The sequence below is a fragment of the Olea europaea genome, unplaced genomic scaffold, assembly GCF_002742605.1.
Source record: "Olea europaea var. sylvestris unplaced genomic scaffold, O_europaea_v1 scaffold703, whole genome shotgun sequence".
NCBI classification, from domain to species: Eukaryota; Viridiplantae; Streptophyta; class Magnoliopsida; order Lamiales; family Oleaceae; genus Olea; species Olea europaea.
The window spans coordinates 318,292-343,074 of record NW_019265425.1 but is presented as its reverse complement, the minus strand read 5'-3'; the positions used below and the strand labels follow the sequence as shown (position 1 = coordinate 343,074).

Sequence of the window (24,783 nt, the reverse complement as noted above, 5' to 3'; positions counted from 1 at the left end):
CAGTAAAATTTATCCTTTTAATTGACAACTTTCATATAAAAATAAAGTCAAACGAATACCAAAAAACACTTTTATTTTAACATTTTTCACGTGAAAAATTATATCAATCAAAGACAATAAATTGACAATTTTCAGGAAAATAATTTCTAGATAATTTAATTTCCTGAAATTTGTTTTCTTTCCACCCAAATTTTATCTTTGCAATCAAATGAACCCATATTAAATCTCCTTTATTTTAGAATTTAAATAATGCAAATATATTTTTTGAAATTTACGACAATTTCAAGACGCGCTTTATTTTCAGATTAGGTTAACCAACCTTCTTCAAAGCTCGAGTAACCAATACACCGTCTAAAGTTTATGATACATCTCCTTCATTTTTTTATTATTATTATTTTTTTAAATTATAAAAAATTCTCTTATTTCAAGTTTTAAATAATGTATATCTCAATTTACTACTCTTTTTTCCCCCACGGGTTAGCGTAAATTATTTACGGTGAGCAAAAACACCTTCAAGTCACCAACCCACCAAACAAATCAAAATTGCGATGTTGAAACCATTGATTTAGATTTATGTTGTTTAGATTTCGACAATTTCAAAACTAAAATCCAAATCAAATTGTTTGAAAATGATTTGATTTTGGTTTCGATAATTAATAGTTACTTCAATCCAAATTCAATAACTTAGCCTTTTTAAAAAAAAAAAATTATTTGTTTTGTCCAAGATATATTATTTATTTGATCAATTTATACTTCAACAAATTTACTAATTAGTCGGCTTCTATGGTTCTTTAAAAAAACAATTTATTTATAATAATTTTCTCATCTAAAGATGAAATTACAAACTTTTATATATTATGGTTGAACTTGTACTAATTTATTAATTAAAACTTATTTTAAGACAAATGTATCGATATTGAACATTTATATTTAAAATGTTTCAATTTAATTATTATAGGAAAATTTCCCATCAAATATTTATTTTCCACTTGTTTGAAAGATAAGTTTTAAATTCATTTTTCAAACCATTTATAAAATAATAATTAGGTCTGAAAACAACTTAACAACCACTCAAACTGGAACCATTCACTCATATAAATAACAGTGGTTCACTTAAATTATCCTTACGAACTTTCTTGCGGATTCTTTAATAATGAAGAAAATTACATTGATCACGCTATTCGTACCCCGGGCGTTTACACGTCTGGTTACCTGGTTCCACCTCGCCCTCACATGGGGGTCGGGTCCCACGCGTGGGCCCCAATGTGTGACCTCGCCCCATGTGAGGGGGGAGATGGGATCGTGTGACCGAGCGTGTAAACACTCGGGTACAAACGGCATTACTCAAAATACATAGATACTGTATCCTCTTTATTTTCAAAAATTTCAGAAATCTCATGCGAGGTTTACTTCTGGTAAGAGATTTTCCCACGTCGGCAAAAGACACATATTAATTTTCTATTTTATCCATCCACACTATTAATTTATTATATTTAAGTTATATTCTTTCTTTCTTATTACTTAGTAAAATATATTATTTCAGACTTTCGTTTGGATGAGATCTCTGTAGTTAAATAATGCTATTATAAATATTGTTATAAAATTTTTAAAAATATGAAATTTTTAATTTTTTTGTAAATATGATTGTTAAATAATTAACAAGTCAACTTAAATAGGTACATGTTTGGCATCAAACGCAATTATTCTCAGATTTTATGAGCCCACAATTTACCATTCACTTTTTATCAACACATCTTGTGACGTCTTTTTAATACTATTAATATAAAAGTCTTATTTCTTCATATGCAACAACATAATAATATTAATAGGATCATAATGTTTCTTTCAGAGTATTGAAACAATATTGTTCTTTGTTTTGAATAAAAAAGAATAATCACTTTTATTAACTCAATTTTCTAGTCTTTTATGCTTTTTAAATAGAAAATAAGGGTATGTATGATAAGTGAAAATTTTTCCTAAAAAATGGAAAATCAATTCTAACGTGTTTGATCGCCAAAATTTTCCATAAAATTTCATTTCCAAGTTTCTTGCCACATAAGCCATTTTCTAGGTTTTCGTTGAATTGTAATTCCAATTATAGTCACTGTAGCATTTATTTATTATTATTATTGTTGTTGTTGTTGTTGTTATTGTTGACAATGGAAACAAATTCCAAGAATTATTAAAAAATATATATTTCCCTTTAATTGACAATTTTCATATAAAATAAAGTCAAACAAACACCAAAAGATAAATGATTTTTTTGTTGCGGCAATGGAAAAAAATTTAATCTTCAATACCAGCAAATTATATCCCTTTAATTGACAATTTTCATGTAAAACAAAACCAAATGAATACCAAACAATACTTTTATTTCAACATTTTCCACGTCGAAAATTATACCAATCAAATACAATAATTTACAATTCTCGGGATAACAATTTTTAGGTAATTCAATTTCCTGAAATTTATTTTCTTTCCACTTAAATTCCATTTTTGTAATCAAATAGACCCTAAGAATAAGTTCTGTCAATTCAGTTGCTTTCGTATTGATAACATTGACTTCTAAGGATGGCAAGTGTTCGTGGCCTTAATAAACATTGGTTGCTTCCATGTAGTTGGACTTTCGTTAGGTTCATTGCTAGGCTACAAATTTAGTTTGTCGTGCAGTGGATTTAGACAGGAATTCTAGCACGTTGCATGTTGCAAATAGCTATTTTGTTGGTAAAAGTATTCCCCTCTAATTGTCGGTGATTATTGATGAAATTACCTACACATAAAAATATTGATGGATCTCAATGACAACTACCAGCAACCATTTTAACGATGGCTTAGTTTGATGAAAATTATCGACGAACTTGTCATCACTTGTAATATCTATTGTTATGTTTCGAGAATCTCCAAATTTCTAATTTAAAATGTATATCTAAAACAAAGTTCTCAATTCAAAATTATCAATATTTATTCCAATTTTTATCGATTTTTAGAAAATAAAAATGAAACTTATAATATATTTACAAAATAGAAATTCAATGTTAACCGCAAAATTTATTGTACCAAAGACACTCTACATTTTCCCACAAATTATTTATTATTTTCCCATTTTTTGTGTGGAAATCATTATTATTATTATTGCTGAACATAATATGAGTTTTTAGAAGAACTTTGTCGATTTTTCAATAATTTGTCGATGAAATAAAGTATTTATCAATTGATTGTTTCCATTGAACCTTGAAAAAAATAAAAAAGAAAAAAGAAAAGAAAAGAACTATATAGCTACCACCAGAATCATTAGTGGAAAAATCCGTAAGATAAAATTAATTATCGACAATTTTATCAACGAAATTCTTCCATAAGGAATTCAGTCGGTATTTAAATATCATTGTTTGAAAAATAAAAATAAAGATATATTGTTTATTATCCATTGGTAATTTAATTATTCCGTCGATAAGTCATTGCGAATAGCAACAAAAATTGACAATAGATAAATTTCTGTTACTGAATCGCAGTTTCTAGTAGTGTATTGAGCACCACAAATTCAGCATCAGCATCAGCATCAGCATCAGCATCTTATACCTTCTATAGACATAAATTGAGACTGTACATGTTGTATATTAGTTTCTGATAAAATATGTAGTACATTTCTAGAAATTAAAGTTTCTACAGAAACCTAGAGTAACTTTGGGAAACATACATTGAAAGCTAAGAAGGCGCCAAAGGGGCGAAAATGGTGTTTTACAATAAATAGCGTCCAATTGATTGTAATACACTAGCCTATATTTAGGGATGTTGAACGGCTCGACCGCTCGCTTTATCAAAACTCGACTCGTGGACGGCTTGAACTCGTCAAAAAATGTGAAAATTTACCCAAAAATAAATTTTAAAAATCATGAGCTAGTGAGCGGCTCAACCCGCCAAGAGTTCGAGCCAAACACGTGGGTTAAAGGGCCGGGCTGAGCCATTGCCATCCCTACCTACATTCTCCATTTTAAAATTTTTTAATAAATTAATTATTTATTGAACTATTTTTTCTATTCAAATTGCTCTCCACTATTTCTATCCCTACAAATTTTGTCTCCTATAAAATCTAGCTAAAATTGCAGCAGCGGTCCCAAATTTTTCATGTTTTTATATACTTTATCCAAATTTTCATTTTATACCATCCACAGTCTCAAACCTTTCACAAATATGCACCGGGGGTCCAAATGGATGGAAACCATCCAATTAACCGTTAGTTGACAAAAAATTTTGATTTTGACCAAATTTGGTAAGGGCATTTACGTCAATCACATATTTAACCTTTTAAAAATAAAATTAAGCTAAAAACAAAAAGAAAAAGAAATTTGCATCTTCATCTCTTTCACCCCTACCCTACCCCCTCCCCTCCCCTCCCCTCATTTTAACCACCTTCAGCAACGACACCACCAAGCCCACCCACACAATCCACTAGCTCCGACCACTTTCAACCACCATACACTACCGAACCATCAACACGAGTAGCAACTGCCAACGTCAAAGTGATCAATTAAGTGTCCATTCGATAGTCCCAGAGTTGCATCACACCGTTGTAAAAACTAGCTAAATCCATGCAGGGGCGGAGCCAAGATTTATGTTCAGTGCGGGCATCATTTTTCGACGCCGAATTTCGAGGTTTTGGTCATAGATTTAATGATGATAAAAAAATAAAACAATACTAGAACAATACTAAAAAGACATAATTTATATATTAAATTTGTTCTTTGCGAGTTTTCATATTTTGATATCGTCGTACAATAACTTCATTATCAAGCTTCAAAAATATATCTTTCTCTACATAAACAATTGTGCTATCATTCATCCACTGATCACCCATCCGATTGCGCAATCTATCCTTTACAATACTCATTGCAGAAAAGACTCTCTCCACAGTAGCGGTAGCAACCGGTAAAATCAATGCCAAAGTCAAAAGTCTGTAAACCAAAGGATAAACCCTATCTTTCTTTTTCAGAACCAACTTCTTCGCAAGATCACCAAGATCATTCAACCCTTCAAACTCTTTGTTAGAAAGCATGTCAAAAATATAAGTCTCAAGCTGATCGTTCAGTACAATGACATCGGATAAAGCTCAGCAAGTCTAATCAAAATTTTCTTATCAAAAGAAGAAAATGAATCTTGTGGGCATAAACAAGCTACACAAAGGAGTAACTCTGTATTTACCTTCGAAAAACGATCATTCAATTCTTGAAATTGTAAATCGATGACAGAGTAGAACAAATATACTCGATAATAATGTAAATTTGTAATTTCTGTAGAATAATGCTGAGGGCGACCACAAATTGCAAGGCGTACAAACATATCATCCATGTTGGGTACATGAATATAATGTTGTTGACAAAAAGAACATACTTTTTACAAAAAGGAGTCCCACCCTTCGTCTCTCATTATTTAGAGTCGTTGTTTGCACAATCTCACCAATTGCATTGCATTCACAATATCTTGATCTTTCCTTTGCAATGCCTTTGACAGTTCATTTGACATCCCCAAGACATTTCTCATCAACTGTAGATTAAATGCAAAATCAAATTTTTGTGTCAACTCCAATAAATTTGTTGCATCAGATCTTTGATCACAAGAAAAAGATTCATCTTCAACAATTGTTGCAAGTACATCTAAAATAGAAGAGAACATGGCAAGCAAGCTGACCAAAGAATTATAATGTGAACTCCATCGTGTATCACCAGAGCGCTGAAGGATCGTTTCTTGATTAAGTCCCCGTCCACTTAAAATCTCACCTTTTTCCAATACCTCAACAATAAAAGTCTAATTGTATTTCTCGAAGAAGATCACAACATTTGGAAGATACTCCAACAGTATTTATCACGTCCCCAACCACACGAAAGAAGTTAGTAATAGGGATGTTCTTCTTTACCACAGCCACAAGCGCAAGTTGGAGTTGATGAGCAAAACAGTGAATGTAAAAGGCACATGGACTCTCCTTCAAAATGAGTGTTTTCAGACAATTAAACTTACCTTGCATATTACTTGCTCCATCATAACCTTGTCCTCTCAATCTAGACATACTCAAGTTATATCTAGAAAATACCTTATCAATTGCAGTCTTAAGTGATAGAGCCGTGGTACTTGTAACATGTTCAATCCCTATGAAGCGTTCATTGACATGCCCACTATTGTCTACATAACGTAAAACAATAGACATTTGCTCTTTCATTGACACATCACGAGATTCATCAACTAGAATAGAAAATAATGAGTCCCCAACATCTTTGATAATAACATTGATCGTTTCAATGGCACAAGCATTTACTATATCCTTTTGAACATCAGGTGATGTCAATTTGCAATTGTGAGGAGCATTTCCCAATGTAACGGCATTAATAGCTTCATTATGAGCAGCCAAAAATTGCAATTGCACTAAGAAGTTACCTGGATTGAGAGAATCCTCAGATTCATCATGACCTCGAAATGACAGCCCTTGTCGCAAAAGAACTCGAACACAATCAATGGATGCATTAAGACGTGTAACATATGCACTTTTTGCTTGTTCTGATTGTTTGTAGAAAACTGATTGGATGTGTTGCTCTTGATTCATCAACACTTCACACTTAATGCGAGCTTGATTATGTGCACTATCATGAAGTCCAACATGAGTATGCAGTCTTTTTTTATCTTTCCAATATGTAAAACCTTCGCCAACAAAAGACTCACCGCCACCTTGCTTTCCAGAACTTGTTCTGAAAAGATAACAATACAAACAATAAGCAGCGTCCTTCTCTATACTGTACTCCAACCAACTACTGAACTCTTTAAACCACGAAGGATTGAATCGTCTACTTGTTACTCCAAATTGTCGTTTTGGAAAGTCATGATCTCCAGGCTGACAAGGACCCTTTAACATATATGCTCTTCGAACTTCATCTCGGATGTTAGCATTGTAATCCAAAATAGATATCCTTAGACCAGGATCAGTTGGAAGTTTTGTGACATCAAATTCCACATCATTCGATACCCCCTCATCAATATTATCTACGTTCCTTTTTCGTTGAAAGTATCTATTCATTTCATATCTGAATTTAAACATTTGATATCCAACTAGGAATGGGTGAAAATAATTCATAATGACAAAAGAATCATAAATTCACAATCTCAATTCGCAATGCAATTCACATCTCAAGTTGTTACAACCAATATTAATACAAGTTGAATTCGGAATACGAATAAAAAATGTGAAGGAAAAAAATCTGCACATTTAAAATTTCCATTAAAATATCGACAATGTTAAAGGGAAGTATTCATTTTGGAGTAAAATTGATGACTTGAAATCAAGCTTTTATTTGGGTCAAACAATTAAAGACATCAAACCAGTTGACAAATGATGAAACACACAAGACAGTAGGTTGACAAATAAAATACCTCTGTTAAAAAGGAGTTTATGCTGCAAAATGTCATGAATTGGATAGCAGTACATGCTCCATCCGGATCAACTGCATAAACAGTGAAAATAACGCTCCATCCAGATCAACTGATCAACTGCATAAAATTCTCGACAATCAAATAAACATGAAGGTCGAGCTTCATTTTTTAAGCCAAAAACAGTGAATTCAATGAACAAGAATTGAACAATCTTATTGAGAAAAGATTTTGCAAAATTGGGAAAAACACTTAGAATACTACAATGCAGTGGAATTGTGGAAATAATTTTAAATTACAAATCGAAACACTCAAACGCGGCCAAATTATTATACAAATAAACGTGTTCCATTAATCCATTTCATTCGTTTCATCTAGAAACAATTCTGTCCAGTCGACTCCAGCGACTCCACTGCTCCAGCAGTCCAGCCAGTCCGAAATCAATGAAAATAAATACAAGCTTCATAGACATAAAGGACACCTTTTTTTACACTAGCAGTCGAACAATTCATGAAATATTACCTTCATCGATGCAAAACGGCAGTTCAGTTGCGGCGGCCTGCGGAGTGCGGACTTGGGTGGGGGAAAATTGGGGTTTCAAGTTTCGACTTTGGGGATATTTGATACACTAATCCAGGAGATGTGGCCACCGGTGGAGGACTGGAAGTAGAAGAGCCGACGAGAGTCCGGCGGAGCTTCGAGAGAACTCAGAGAAGCAGCCAAGCAGGCGACCCTGAGGCGAGAGATGGGGAGAGAGACGCGATTTTGATTAGGTTTTGATTAGATTTTCGATTTCAAACGAGTTTGGTTAGATGTTGATTTCAAACGGGTTATTTAATTGATGGGTCATGGGTCTGGGTCGGTAAACGGGTTATGGGCTGTGGTTACTTCACTTGGGCTGCTGTTAACTGGGACTTAAAAAAAAAAAAAATTGGGCCAGCCCAAAAGTTCAGTGCGGGCATCTGCCCGCACTGGGCCTAATGGGGCTCCGCCCCTGAATCCATGGCCACTTCCTGCTCTTTACTCTAAAATATTTGTTTCAAACTTCATCGACATTTTTCAATTATTCACAACCAGATTCGACCTGGAGAGGCTCTATTAAGTAAGTATTTAGAGGTTCCACCCCCATCCCCTTCCTACAGTCGACAGCATGGGTAGATGAATGTGCTTCCAACCTATTATGCACACCAGATTTGAAATAACAAAGCGGCCCTCGAGGAGTGAAGGTGATTTCAGCATTGAGGAGTGAAGGATTTGGATTCGATTTCTTGAATGCTGGTTTTAAATTTTTCTAGAGAACCTGGGTAATGGATTCTTGTGGTCAAGATATCAGTGAAAGTGTCATTAGCGGTGGTGAAAAAAGGGAGAAGTGGTAGCATTGGGTGGTGGTCGGTATCTTGTAGTTGGAGGTGGCGATGATCGACGAGTGACGGAGCTGTGTCGTCGTGGGTCTATTTCCAGATGGGGTTGGGGGTGGGCAGGTGGGGTGGAGTGGAGAAGATGCTGTTGATACTTGTGTTTGGTGGCTGTCGATTTTGGTAGGATTTGGTTTTGTGGAGTGGGTGGGGAGAAGAAGATGAATAGTATTTTTGTGTTTTGATTTAATTATTAATATATTGTAATTATTTTTTTTGTTGAAAAATGTAAAGTTACCATTTTATTCTTTTAAAATTAGTCAAAATAATGGACAATGTTAAATCTTTGGTCAATTAACGGTCAAATTAACAGTTTTCATCCATTTGGACTTCCATTGCAAGTTTTTTAAAGGTTTGGTATCATGGTTGGCACAAACTAAAGATTTGGGCAAAATTTACTAATAAACAAAAGGTTTGGTACCTCGGCTGCAATTTTCCCTAAAATCTACTAAAGCATTTTAATCTAAATCAACTTATTTCACCTAACCGTAATAAAAATTATCAATGGTATAAGAGTTACGTTCAATTTTTATTGAGCTTAAGCTTATACTACGATTGACGCTTTTCACACATGTAATTTGACTATATTATTTCATGGAGACAACTACAATTTTTTATCCATTAAAATAAAAACTTAATTTTCTATGCTAAATTTGTGGAATATCACCAGTAAAAATGAATACTATCAGAGATGTTATTTCTACTTTAACTGCTGCACAAAAGAAGGAATTGAAAGAAAATCATTAAAAAGATTATCTAGCTCTTCTTACTTTACAAATGAGCTTAACAAACGAATATTTTTCAAGAATTGTGAAAGTTGAGATCAATAGCATAGAAATAAATTGAAGTAGATGTTTCATGGCAATGGCTGGTACATACTTGACGACTCAAACTTTGAGAAGAAAGTTTGTAAATCAAAAAATGAAAATTCTGGCAATTCAAAATATTATTATTCAAGAGTAGGTAAAATAATAAATCAATTAAGCCCGTGTTTGAGCCACATTATATCCCTGTTTGTTTTCCATTTTTTCTTATTAAAATGAAAAATATGGTCGTTATTCATCACATCAAACCAAAAAATTTGAATTTTTATCTTTTGTGTGGGGCCATAACGGCTATATTCTTCATTCTCATTCTTACAAAAATGGAAAACAAACGCCTCTTATATTTCTAATAATGCATTTTTGAATATGTATCGACGAGAAATGTATGGTTAAAAATAAAAAAATTTTTTAAATTTACGTGTAATATTATTTTATTAAAAAATATGTGATTGAAGTGATGTTAAATTATTGTTTAAAATTTTTTTTTTTTTTTTTTTGAAAAAATGAGGTTCAAACAAAGCTTAAGAGTTTATGGATATATATATTCTTATAAAAAAAGTTAAAAAAATTTAATTAGTTGTGCAGTAAAAATGATTCAATTATGACAGTTATAAAAAGGGATCGGGTTGGCAACGACGTAGATATGGCATTCGTCGGCCATTAAAGGTAGAAACTGTCCATTGTCCAATACTGTCCCATTTACTTGATTAGACGCGGCTAATTCTTGCTCCATTTGAAATGGGGTCCACAGGTACGGAGTGAACGATTTTTTTTTTCTCATAAATATTTTCATTAAATGTTCTGCAGACGACAGGAAAGGCGTTCAAAAATATGTTGCACGTTTTTAGAAATCATAGGTCCAGAGAAACCTACATTAGACTGGGGACAAAGGTAATATGTGTGGCCATCGTCTTTTGAAGATGAAGAATTATTTAAAATAATGAATATGGACCCCAATTTTCACTGTATGAAAGCTGGCAAATGACTCAAAGTGGTGCAGGAAAAAAATGCCTCCAGTGGATTGTCATACAATAGCGTCCACACTAATTTTTGAATAAATTTTAGCAAAATTGTTTTCCTACTTGACGTGGATCTCTCCAAACGTGATACGATTCTTTGCAAATAGACAAAATAAAAGTTCCCGTCGTGGATAGAAGAACATCTCCGTAAATTATAACCTCTGTTTGTTTTTCATTCTTTTTTCATTAAAATGAAAAATATAATCGTTATCAATCATATCAAAATACCAAATTTGAATTTCTATATCTTGCGTGGGGCCCTTAATGTCTATATTTTTCATTCTCATTCTTATCAAAATGGAAAACAAACGAGGCCATAGTTTCTTCCGTCGACTATTGTTCACTAAAATTGCTTCGATTTATATTTAGCCCTACAAATTTTGCTCCGTGTAAAACACTAAGACCTCATTTCGGAGCGATTTTAAAAATTGATTTTATGACCATTAGGAGAAAAGTAGACAAAATAAAAGTTCTTGTTGTGGGTAGAAGAACATCTCTGTAAATTATAGTTTCTTCCGCCAAGCCCTTGTTTGGCCCCCATTATTTCTAAATTTTAATGGTTGGAATAGTATTTTTTTGAAAAATATGTGGTTGAAAATGAATGATTTTTTTTATTTGAGTGTACTATTATTTAATGGAAAATTGTGTGGTTGAAAATAAGAGAATGAAAAATAATGAGAATGAAAATGAGGGCCAAACGGGGGCTATATTGTTCACTGAAATTGCTTCCAATTATATTTAGCCCTACAAATTTTGCTCCATATAAAAACACTAAAGTCCTGTTTGGGAGTGATTTTAAAAATTGATTTTATGACCGTTAAAAGAAAAATAGGGGCCACCTGTGAGAGAAGAAGTCAAGCTTTACGGCTGGAATACTGAAATAACAGTCAAAAAATCAATTTTTTGGTATGAAAATCACTCCCAAACGCTCCCTAAATCATTTTATTTCAACTAATTACCACAACAAAACCATTAATTTCCTATTTCAACTTCCTCGATAGTGTTTAAAGTACCCATAAATTGATTTGCATTCGGATTAGTAAAAATAATGCATTTAAGGGCTTAAAAATATTGGCCAGAATAAAATAAAAATAAAAAGTCAATTTTTTGGGGGTGAAAATCACTCCCAAACGCCTCCTAAATCATTTTATTTCAACTAATTACCACAACAAAACCATTAATTTCCTATTTCAACTTCCTCGATATGTGTTTAAAGTACCCATAAATTGATTTGCATTCGGATTAGTAAAAATAATGAATCTAAGGGCTTAAAAATATTGGCCAGAATAAAATAAAAATAAAAAATCAATTTTTTGGGGGTGAAAATCACTCCCAAACGCCTCCTAAATCATTTTATTTCAACTAATTACCACAACAAAACCATTAATTTCCTATTTCAACTTCCTCGATACGTGTTTAAAGTACCCCATAAATTGATTTGCATTCGGATTAGTAAAAATAATGCATTTAAGGGCTTAAAAATGTTGGCCAGAATAAAATAAAAATAACGCATTTGAGGACTGAGAAGGACCAAAATTAATTTCCATTAGGAATTGAATGCCTAAAAGTAACTCATTTGCGGGTTGAGAAATAGTAATTTTAACCAAAATATGAGACAGCCCACGATGCCAGTGCATGGTTTCCCAAAACTAGGCCCTTCTATAAGCCTGCCCCCGTTTGGGCCCCCATTCTATTCAACTTTTAATAGTTGAAATAATGTTTTTCTGAAAAATGTGTAATATTATTTTATAGAATACATTTTTTAATAGTGTATTGATAGAAAATGTGTAGATAAAAAATGAAGAAAATGTTTTGAATTTGCGTAAAATATTATTTTATTGAAAAATATGTAGTTGAAATGATGACAAAATCATTGTTACAAAATGTATTTAAAAAAAAAATATGGCTCAACCATAGCTTAGGTCATGATAAACACGTGACAGCAAAGCGTGTCTTTAAATACAAGAGAGAAATATCCAAAATTTTATGTGGAAAATGGAAGTCATCGTGAAGAGTTGTTGCTTAGTCCAGCCTGCAGAACCCACATGGAATGGCCCCTTCTCCTTGTCCGAATTAGACCAAATTGGTGTTTTAACTCATGTTCCGACCATTTATTTCTATAAACCAACCAAAAATTGGCTTACTCCAGAGCACACCATTATCAAAACTCTCAAAAATTCACTCAGCAGGGTTTTGGTCCCATTTTATCCATTAGCAGGTCGTTTGTGCTGGCTGGACGGAGATCGACTCGAGCTCAACTGCAATGCTGAGGGCGTTCAGCTCATCGAAGCCGAGTGCGAGGCAAAATTGGATGAACTTGTTAATGATTTCGCCCCATCTCTTAAATTCGATAACCTTATTCCTCATGTAAATTACCATACTCCCATTGAAAAAATCCCTTTGATGATTGTGCAGCTCACTAAATTCCAGTGTGGTGGGATTACTCTAAGTTGGACGATATCGCACGTGGTGGCTGATGGCCAAAGTGCGGTTCATTTCATCTCCGAATGGGCCAGGCTAACTCGCGGAGAACCATTACAGGTCGCACCTTTCCTTGATCGGAAAGTATTGCGTGCTGGGGAACCTCCCGTGCGAAAACCTCGTTTTGAGCACTTCGAGTTCAATCCTCTACCGTTCTTGATTGGCAAATCAAGCAATGAAAATGAGATGAAGAAGAAAACTACAATTGCCATGTTGAAGTTAACAAAATTCCAAGTGGAAAAGCTCAAGAACAAAGCTAACAGAAAGCGAACTAGCGATGATATTGGACGCGCTTATTCGCGATATGAGGCTATAGCAGGGCATATATGGAGATGCGCATGCAAGGCTCGCCAGCATGCTTACGAGCAGCCAACTTCGTTGATAATCTGCATGGACGTCCGCAAGCGAGTGCAGCCACCGTTGCCTCAAATGTACTTCGGAAACGCAATTATGGACGTGGTTGCAACGGGATTATCCGGCGAGCTGGTAGCCAACCAGCTCAACTATGCTGCAAGAAAAGTACGAGAAGCAATCGATAGAGTGACGAGTGAGTATGTGCATTCGACCATTGATTTCTTGAAAAATCAGAAAGAGTTTTCTCGGTATCAAGATATCCATGCCATAAGGAATAACGTTGGGCCTTTCTATGGAAATCCAAATATTGGAGTTATAAGCTGGATTGCACTGCCAATGCACGACCTGAATTTTGGATGGGGAAAAGAAATATTGATGGCTCCCGGAACCCTTGATTGTGACGGTGATTCGTTGATCCTCCGTGGTCAGGACGGGGATGACTCTCTGGTTGTGTCGCTGTGTCTTCAAGTTGACCATTTGAAATCTTTCAAAAAATTCTTCTATGGAGACATTGTAACTGATAACTAAGATTATTGAGGAGCAGAGTTACGTTTAAGAATTGAATAATACACACATTTTCAGTGTGACCTTAATTTTAATTATATTTTCAGTGCTATGAAAATAGTTTTCTATTATATTATTAAGAACCTAGATTTTAATGAATAAAGTAGGCCATTTTAATGAATAAAGTAGTTAAAAAGTGAATAAAATTATGTGGAAAATAAAATGTATAGTTAAAAATGATTTTTGATCAACTTTTTAGCAAAAAAATTACAGACGTGCTCTCTGTCTTGATTTGGGGACAGAGTTAGAAATAGGGGTGCCACATGTCTTCAACCCTGTCCCGGAGCCGGGACGGAGTTTTTTTCAAAAAAATTACTCCATCTGTTTTTTCATTTGTCATTGCACCGCTTTTGATGTAATGACTGCCAGCTCCTATCGCTGCCTTTGTTTTGAGCTGTTTTTTTAAACTTCCGTCAATAAATTGAGGGCCCTCCCTATAGTCATTGTTCTTATTTGAAAGGGAAAAAGCTAAAGGAAATCAATAGAGCTATTTGTTGAAAGTTGGATTGAAAAGTGTGTTTTCAAAATTCATGTCATTGACTTCAAATTATTTAAAAATTTGCTTTCGAAATCATTGGTGTGAATGTGATTTTATTATCCAACTTTATCAACCTTTTTATAAGCGTAACATAACTCGAAGGAAATATGTGGAGATAAGATTCTGTTGTATGAAACTAGAAAACGCAAGAGTAACAAGAAACCAAAAATCTTAGTCGGTTTGGTAACTTTGGTTTATGCGAATATCCTGAAAGTATGCTCACGAGCAACATTGAATAATATTTATCATGACCTCACCGTACAGTCACAAGAAGAAGCCAGTTTATACGTAGTTGGATAAATCTGTGCCGTCCACGACACCCATTGGCATACTGAGACACCAAGTCCCCATCAAAGTCTGATGAGCTTGTGATTTCAACACGTCACCTTAAAGATATGGTTATCCTCATAGAATAATGTGCCGTCGATATACGTGATATACACGGTAGGTAATTATTTGATGCATAAATCAAAAACTACCACATTAAAGAACAAAATGATCATATGTTATATGTATGTAACGTAGGATAATTGTGATACGAATGCTCGAATAGCAGTTCTCTTCTTTACAAGATTTAGAATGTACCTAGACCATAGTAATGTCCAAATTCATTGTAATATTTTTAATTGTATATATAGTCCTCGTAAAATTATACTTCTATAACTTTTTAAATTTTATTTTGAAGCTGGTGAAAGGACGTGATCAAACACAATTTATCTAAGTTCAATTAATTAATTAATGTTCCAGTCACTCTTGGCCGTCCAAGATTAGTTAAATAATTAATATTTCTACTAACGATTGAAACTGCATTTTTAAACTAATTGAATTTATCAAAACTTTTCAATATAATTTATCTTGACATGTTAAAAATTCACTCATGTCAATGGTTAAAAAATTAAAATAAGGTGGGTTATATTCACTCACTCACACACTCACACACACACACACACACATACTACAATTTAATTATAGTAAATGTCATTAGGTTTTATTCATTATCACACTTTCTTTAGCATATTTCTTTATCACATTTTTATTTCTAATATTTCACTAATTAGAAAATCTTTTCCTTAATCATTATTCTTAAACATGATTTTCGTTCAAGAGAGTCAAACATTTATTAGTATTTTTGCTGTATTATTTGTTTTACTTATTCAAACACTAGTTCTGATTGTGCGTTGCATGATGGCTATTATAATTTTGAAAGTAATTTTGTTAATAATATCGTAAGGTGTTAAGATATTTTTTAATGATTTTAGTGACCACAATAAGCACCTAATTGAACATGAAGATCGAAGTAATAGTTTTGGACAATTATTTTCAATGTAAGTAGCGAATCAAATGAACTCATTAACAACAAAATATTCAAAAATTCTAGAAAAATACTCACGTCCTAACAGCCAATAACATAGAAAATTATCAAAAATCCAAGAACAGTCCCACTATATGTTAACAATTAACAGTTTGAACCCGAATTTTAAAAATAACTTTGATGTTTATAACAAGGATCATGCTATATGTACACTTTGTTTGACATCTTTTTTGACATTGTGATGAAATGAGAGTAGTGCAACTGTGCATCATTTGAACCAATTAGTGTCATTATCAATGCCTTACATTTGACCAATACAATATTATGCCCTTGTTTGATGCCTCTTTTAATAAGAATGAATTTCTGAATATTGTATTAATAGAGAATATGAGGTTAAAAAATAGTGAAAAGTTTTAAATTTGTATGTAATATTATTTTATTGAAAAATACATAATTAAAATGATGTTAAAACACTATTTAAGAATATATATTTTTTCTAAAAATAGGACTCAAACATGGGCTATGTTTTACAAGAAAAGAAGACACAAACACCCAGAAAACAAAACAAGCTTAGAATACTAAATTAGTAATATCATTTTGTCTCAATATAATAGTGGAATAACTTCGAAAACTTCAAAAAAAAAAAAAAACGTCCTAACAGCCAATAACATAGAAAATTATCAAAAATCCAAGAACAGTCCCACTATATGTTAACAATTAACAGTTTGAACCCGAATTTTAAAAATAACTTTGATGTTTATAACAAGGATCATGCTATATGTACACTTTGTTTGACATCTTTTTTGACATTGTGATGAAATGTAAGTAGTGTAACTGTGCATCATTTGGACCACTTAGTGTCATTATCAACACCTTACATTTGACCAATACAATATTATGCCCTTGTTTGATGCCTCTTTTAATAAGAATGAATTTCTGAATATTGTATTAATAGAGAATATGAGGTTAAAAAATAGTGAAAAGTTTTAAATTTGTATGTAATATTATTTTATTGAAAAATACATAATTAAAATGATGTTAAAACACTATTTAAGAATATATATTTTTTCTAAAAATAGGACTCAAACATGGGCTATGTTTTACAAGAAAAGAAGACACAAACACCCAGAAAACAAAACAAGCTTAGAATACTAAATTAGTAATATCATCTTGTCTCAATATAATAGTGGAATAACTTCGAAAACTTCAAACAAAAAATACTTGATCAATATTCTTGTAATCTATCAGTTCTTGCACAGATTATCCTACTACACGTGCCAAAAATGACTAAAATGATCGAGAAGTTCAAGAAATCACAAAATAGAGCACTTGAGCTAACGAAAGAAAATGGAAAGATGCAATTTTACTATCACATTCTATCTCAAAAAGGTCGACCCATGAACACCATAAAATATACTAAGCTTCCATTATAGAGGGAAAAAGAATATCATTTAAAACAATACGTGCACATAACATAATAACATGACATTTCATGCCCATAAGTCATTTGTAAACATCATAGAAAGATTTATGTAGAAAATCGTGCTGTATTAGCCATGGGAGCTTTGTTGGTTCAAAAGCAACATCTTGCCCCTATAGTGAACATTAGTGGAGAGCAAAGATGATGTCCTGAGAACTCATTCTTTGTTATTATTTAGCATGTTAAGATAATATTCTTATAAATCATTAGAAAGGTGCAATGACTACATTGACTTTGTTAAGGAAGTATGTACATGTATGAAAAACAAACTATTATAAGTGGAAAATTTTGGAAACTGGGGATAACAGTAAATTAAATTAAATTAACCTAAGTCTATAGCATTTGTGACATTGCTAAGCCTACAAGTTATTAAAGTCCAATCATAAAATTCTTCAACAAGCTCAACTACAAATGATGAACCTAAGCATAAAATTAGACCAACATATTATTTTAACTCGAATCATATAAATACATATATTGTTCTAGTATAGACCAAGAAAATGACCTATAGGCTTTAACGCTTACTAAGATAACTCTGTTCAGAGAAAATTATAAATGGACTAATGACACTTAATTATATGCTTTTGTTTACTCAAAACTCGTATGTAAACATCCATATTAAGTTTCTAAACGTAAGGACCAATACATTGTGAGTACATAATATCATTTATGAAAAGAATGTGTTGAACCATCTTTGACATGTCCATAATATGACCTGGATATGTATTTTGACTCAACACATCATCACGTGGCACAGGAAAATGATAGATGAGTGCTACAGCCAAGTTACAAACCATCTCAGATAGGTTATATATAAGCATAGAACTCGCGACAATCGCTAGGGCAAAAACCCTGAAAGACAGAACATGTAAAAATCACAAGTATCTGTTGACGGACAATATTTTCCTTTTAATATGTAAGTTTTGAGAAGAAAAAAAGTAACAATGTACTTTGGATATTACCTATCATCATATACATTTAATTTCCAAACATTATCAAAACCTCTGTATCAAGATAGAAGATAGAAAACAGAAGTTTTTACTCCAGTATATCCAATTCCAATGGAGCTCCACAAACCCATAATAATGAGAAAATCAACTAAATAGGTTGAGCCACATCTAGAAATGGCTTGTTATCTATGTCCTACAGACAAAAGCCATATCCCAGTAAATCTACTATACGATATACCTTTTGTCTTAGTATCACACATAAATTTGAATTTGAAATCTCAGGAATAAGAAGAAATCAGATCACAAGATAACATCTGTAATAGTAAAATGTTACGTGCCTAAATAAATAAATAGCACCTTCATAATTTGAAAGGGAGAGAATTTGATTGACAAAAAAAGATTTTCCCAATCAATATAGACCAATAACCTGGTAAGATGACACAAATAAAATGGAGTCAAATGAAGAGCACAAACTCATCGGTAGAGAAACTCAGAAATGCAATATTTTCTATGTGAACAATATAATCTTCATGACATGCGTCTAGAGATAGGACAGGCTACTGAAAACCACCAAAATGACTCAGTAAAAAAAAAAAAAAAAAAAAAAAAAAAAAGAATAAAATATCTCAAAAATATATTGATTCTGCTCATTCTTATAAGCACATATGAATGTATTGATTCACATGCATTAGGAACTAATTAAATAAAAAATTGCAAGTTGACACGTTTATGGAGATTAATATACAACTTATAGTAATAGCTTGAATAGGAGTTGTTACTCTCTCAATTGCTTCTAATCATTCTCTTGAAAGGTGGAGTTTTGTATGACCACAAGAAGGTTTTATAATAGAAAACCTGCAAGATATATAACGGGTGGCATCAGAAAGACAGAAAAGGTAAGTTGCCTTCTCATCTCCTAGTAAGATTTGGCCAGCAACGTAAATCAGTTAGCGAGACTGCCTTTTGTATATGTCTGCATGTAACAAAATGATTGAGGTAACATAAAGCAAATAACAGGAGGAACTTGTTTAATTTTAATATCTTTCTTACATATTAGGAGGTAACAGAAGAAATTCCTCAGCTCAGCACCGTTTATCCAGCTGTAAACAAATTAGTTAGGAAGTTAGTTAGTTAGTGATAGCTAGCCACGTGTAATCACTGCATTAGTTGCATGGTTAGATAGTTAGTTAGTTGGTAATCATTGTATTTATACTCACGGTGTGTAACTCATTTGTTTCAATGAAAGTTTTCTTTCTTCCATTTCAATATGGTATCAGAGCAATAGATTGCTTCCCTTTCTTCATCGCAATTATCTGCAATTTTTTCAAATGGCAGAATTTGTGAATCAAAATCAATCGCTCAATTCCTCTTCATCTTCGATGAGCAATTCCGCCATTGAAGATGGATCGAGCCCCTATTTTCTACATCATTCTGATAGCCCAGGCCTAATTCTCGTCTCACAGCCTTTGATAGGAGAGAATTATACTTCCTGGAGCCGTGCGATGACCATTGCTTTGTCTGTGAAAAACAAGATCGGTTTTATCAATGGATCAATTTCAAAACCTGAAGCCAATGATGATTTGCTAAATGCCTGGATCCGAAACAATAACATGGTGATTTCGTGGATTCTCAACTCAGTTTCTAAAGAGATTTCAGCTAGTATTATCTATGCTGAATCTGCACAAGAGATCTGGGATGATCTCAAGGAAAGATACCAGCAAAAGAATGCCCCTCGCATATTCCAGTTAAGGCGGGAACTGATGAATCATATCCAAGGTCAATCTTCTGTAAGTGTGTATTTCACAAAATTGAAAACTATTTGGGAGGAGCTTAGTAATCACAGACCACTATGCACCTGTGGGAAATGCAATTGTGGAGGATCAAAGAAGCTGGCAGATTACTATCACATGGAATACGTTATGTGCTTCTTGATGGGGCTAAATGATTCCTTTGCTCAGGTGCGTGGCCAAATACTGATGATGGATCCTATTCCATCCATAAATAAAGCTTTCGCCCTTATATCTCAAGAGGAACATCAAAGAAGTATCAATGCAAATATTAACACCAATGGTAGTGTCGATTCAATGGCATTCTATGTCAAGAATGACGCGAAGAAACCTGGTGTGAACCAAACTCACAGCAGCAAATATCAAAGGAAGGAGAGACCCGTCTGCACATACTGTGGGTACACAGGTCATGTAGTTGACAAATGCTACAAATTGCATGGATATCCACCTGGATATAAAGTAAAACAAAGGCCTTATCCAACTCAACCATCCTCCAGCAGCAGCCAAATGAATAATGCTGTTTCAAACCAAGTATCTGAGTTTATTCCTGAGCAAAATAGCAACGCTGGAGAATTTATGCAGACATTAAACTCCACTCAATATCAGCAGCTGATGAATATGTTAGGCAATCACCTTACAACTACCAAAACTGACACTAAGGCAGGAGCTAATTCAGTACACATATCAGGTACATGTTTATCTATATCTCATCAGCCAACATTTAATTCCAAAACTTGCTGGGTAGTGGATTCAGGGGCCACAAGTCACATATGCTGTAATAAGTCAGCTTTCCTTTTGATGAATCCAATTTAGAATGCATTTATTACTCTGCCTAACCATGAAAGACTTTCTATACATTTTACTGGCACTGTGAAAATAAGCTCAGATCTGGTGATTCAAGATGTATTATATGCTCCTATGCTCAAATTCAACCTCCTCTCTGTCAGCTCCATAACAAGGAAAGCATCTATAAATGTTAGTTTTCTCACTAATTCTTGCATCATTCAGGACCTCAACACCTTGAAGACGATTGGCAGGGGTAAAAGGATAGCTGATCTATACGTATTGGATGCTGCTCAACCTTCTTTTGTTCAAAATAATGATGCTTTGTTTTCAATCTGTTCTGCAATAAATGTTGTAACTATGGATACATGGCATAACAGGCTTGGACATTTGTCTTTTCAAAAGTTAGAAATATTGAAAGACAATTTAGACATCAGTTGTAATAATCACAAGACTAGTGATTCAATTCCATGCTTTATCTGTCCTTTGGCTAAACAAAGGAGACTTTCTTTTACTTTGAATAATCATCTGTCTTCACAAGCTTTTGATCTAATTCATTGTGATACTTGGGGGCCATACCATGCCCCAACACATGCTGGTCACAGATTCTTTCTCACCTTGGTTGATGATTGCACTCACTTCACATGGACTTACTTGATGAAGAGTAAATCTGATGTTAGTCACATTATTCCAAGGTTCTTCAACATGATTGAAACTCAGTTTAGCAAAGTGATCAAGAAGTTTAGATCAGATAATGCTCCTGAATTACAGTTTACTGAATTTTTTGCCTCCAAAGGAGTTATACATCAGTTCTCATGCGTTGAACGTCCAGAGCAAAACTCAGTAGTTGAAAGGAAACACCAACATTTGCTTAATGTTGCAAGGGCTTTATATTTCCAATCTCGTGTCCCTATCCAATTCTGGGGAGATTGTCTCCTCATGGCCACATTCCTCATTAATCGAACCCCATCTCCAGTCTTACACAATAAAACTCCTTTCTTTCTTCTATATGAAACTGCAGTCCAGTATGATGCCCTGAGGGTGTTTGGATGCCTATGTTTTGCATCCACTTTAACAGCTCATCGCACAAAATTTCACCCAAGAGCCTCAGCTTGTGTCTTTATTGGTTATCCACCTGGAATTAAAGGGTATAAACTATATGATATTGTCTCCAAAACATTCTTTGTTTCAAGGGATGTAATTTTCCATGAAAACTTATTTCCCTTTCATTCTATTCCACACGAATCTGAATTAATTGATCCATTTCCTAATCTTGTTTTACCTAAGTCTGCAATTGATATTGCCCCCTGTCCAACTTCCTTTCAGCCTCATAATGGTGACTCCACAGTCCAAGAGCCACCCTTCCAAAGTCCTGATAATGCACCTATTAATGATCATTCATCTAACACCTCTTCACAGATAGTCACTCGAAGATCAACAAGAGTCTGTAGACCACCATCTTACCTTCAAGAATTCCATTGCAATCTTCTTTCTAACATTGATCCAGTTTCTGATCACAATACCCCTTACCCCTTAACAAAATACATTTCCTATAAAGCCTTTTCTCCTTCACACCGTACATACCTACTTAACATATCTTCCAGCTTTGAACCCCAATTCTATCATCAGGCTGTTCACTTTGATCATTGGAAAAAGGCAATGAAAGATGAGCTAGAAGCGATGGAACTTAACAATACATGGTCTGTAATTCCCTTGCCCAAAGACAAGCATTCCATAGGCTGCAAGTGGGTATACAAAATCAAGCACAAACCTGATGGAAGTGTTGACAGGTATAAGGCACGTTTGGTGGCCAAGGGATACACCCAACAGAAAGGCTTGGATTTTATTGATACGTTTTCTCCGGTGGCTAAGCTTGTAACTGTAAAGATCTTTCTTGCCATTGCTGCTATAAATAAATGGCAGATTACCCAATTAGATGTTAATAACGCATTTCTAAATGGTGATCTTTTCGAAGAAATCTTTATGGATCTGCCTTTGGGTTATAACACACATTGCAAAGATGGTTCTCCGGCGGGAAAGAAGCTGGTATGTCGATTAAATAAATCCATCTACGGCTTAAAGCAGGCGTCAAGACAATGGTTTGCAAAATTCTCTAATGCTCTTATTTCCCATGGTTACATCCAATCAAAGTCGGACTATTCATTGTTCACAAAGGGATCTGGAAATTCATTTGTTGCTCTTCTAGTCTATGTCGACGACATAATCATTACAGGATCAAATACTATGGCTATAAATTCTTTAAAAGCCCTATTACATAGTCTTTTCAAACTCAAAGATCTTGGACATTTAAAGTACTTTCTGGGCTTGGAGATTGCTTGCTCACACAAAGGCATCTTCCTCTCCCAACGTCACTATACATTACAATTGTTGGAGGACACAGGTTTTTTGGCTTGCAAGCCAGCCACACTGCCCATGGATCCCAAAATCAAACTTTGCTCATTTGAAGGGGACCTTCTTCCTGATGCTTCCAGCTTTAGAAGATTGATTGGCAGACTTCTGTACTTGACTATATCGAGACCGGATATTACCTTTGCAGTTCATAAACTTAGTCAGTTCGTTGCTCAGCCTAGAAAGCCTCATCTTGAAGCTGCTCATCACCTCTTGCAATATCTCAAGGCATCTCCAGGACAAGGACTTTTATTTTCAGCTAACTCTTCACTTCAGATTCGTGCTTTCTCTGATGCTGACTGGGGTGCATGTCTGGACACCAGGAAATCTGTGACGGGCTATTGCGTATTCCTTGGTGACTCTTTAGTATCTTGGAAGGCTAAGAAACAAACCACAATATCAAGGTCTTCAGCTGAAGCTGAATATCGTGCCTTGGCCTCCACTACCAGTGAACTCATTTGGATCTCTCAGTTGCTTCGAGATTTTCATATTTCTTCCTCTGCTCCAGCTCTCATTTTCTGTGATAATCAAGCTGCCATCCACATTGCAAGCAATCCCATTTTCCATGAACGAACCAAACACATAGAAATAGATTGTCACTTCGTTCGTGATAGAATCAATGATGGATTCGTCAAATTGTTGCCGGTGCGAACTCAAAATCAGCTAGCAAATGTCTTTACGAAGCCTCTTCCTGCTAATCTCCTATTCCCGCTAATGTCCAAGATGTCCATTATCAATCCCCACTGTCCATCTTGAAGGGGACTAACAGAAGAAATTCCTCAGCTCAGCACTGTTTATCCAGCTGTAAACAAATTAGTTAGGAAGTTAGTTAGTTAGTTAGTGATAGTTAGCCACGTGTAATCACTGCATTAGTTGCATGGTTAGATAGTTAGTTAGTTGGTAATCATTGTATTTATACTCACGGTGTGTAACTCATTTGTTTCAATGAAAGTTTTCTTTCTTCCATTTCAATAGGAGGGAGAATCAGCCAAGAAATATCTAAAGCAGTTCTAGTAATCAAGATGAAAGGACGATAGCACATGGAGACAAATCACATGTTGATTTAAAAGAAGATCGATACAGGATCAAATGGATCTTGCTGGTACTAATAATTAGCATATGTTTGTAAATTAGTTTTGAAATTGTCACTTATTGGTAGGAAATGTGAATTCACTCCATAAATAACAAGAGTAGGGTGTGCCACTTAAAACTTAAAAAATAAAAAATAAAAAATAAAAAATAAAAAATAAAAAAGAATATATAAGTTAATAAATGATACGTCATACTCATATGCCCGTGTTATATCAACAAAATAAAAATGTATCTCAAGTAACAGATATAAGGACCAGGAAATCAAACCCGATCATCTTTTTTACCTAGATTACAGTATAGCATCTAATACATCAATACAAATTGCTAATGCACCAACCATAGATACGGGAACAACTATGTATGATCAT

The 24,783-nt window shown here is 33.9% G+C and overlaps 2 protein-coding genes across 2 annotated transcripts; one reads left to right on the top strand and one right to left on the bottom strand.

Moving 5' to 3' along the window:
- Positions 1–5,424: 5,424 nt before the first annotated feature.
- LOC111390665 (zinc finger MYM-type protein 1-like) lies at positions 5,425–7,057 on the bottom strand. Its single transcript, XM_023015724.1, has 2 exons — positions 6,010–7,057; positions 5,425–5,771 (listed from the first exon to the last, which is right to left on the bottom strand). The coding sequence occupies exons 1-2, from the start codon at positions 7,055–7,057 to the stop codon at positions 5,425–5,427; spliced, it is 1,395 nt and encodes a 464-aa protein (XP_022871492.1).
- Positions 7,058–12,637: 5,580 nt separating this feature from the next.
- LOC111390675 (spermidine hydroxycinnamoyl transferase) lies at positions 12,638–14,102 on the top strand. The gene has a single exon (XM_023015741.1). It carries the CDS (start codon positions 12,652–12,654, stop codon positions 14,026–14,028), a length of 1,377 nt encoding a protein of 458 aa, XP_022871509.1. The 5' UTR covers positions 12,638–12,651; the 3' UTR covers positions 14,029–14,102.
- Positions 14,103–24,783: the final 10,681 nt, after the last annotated feature.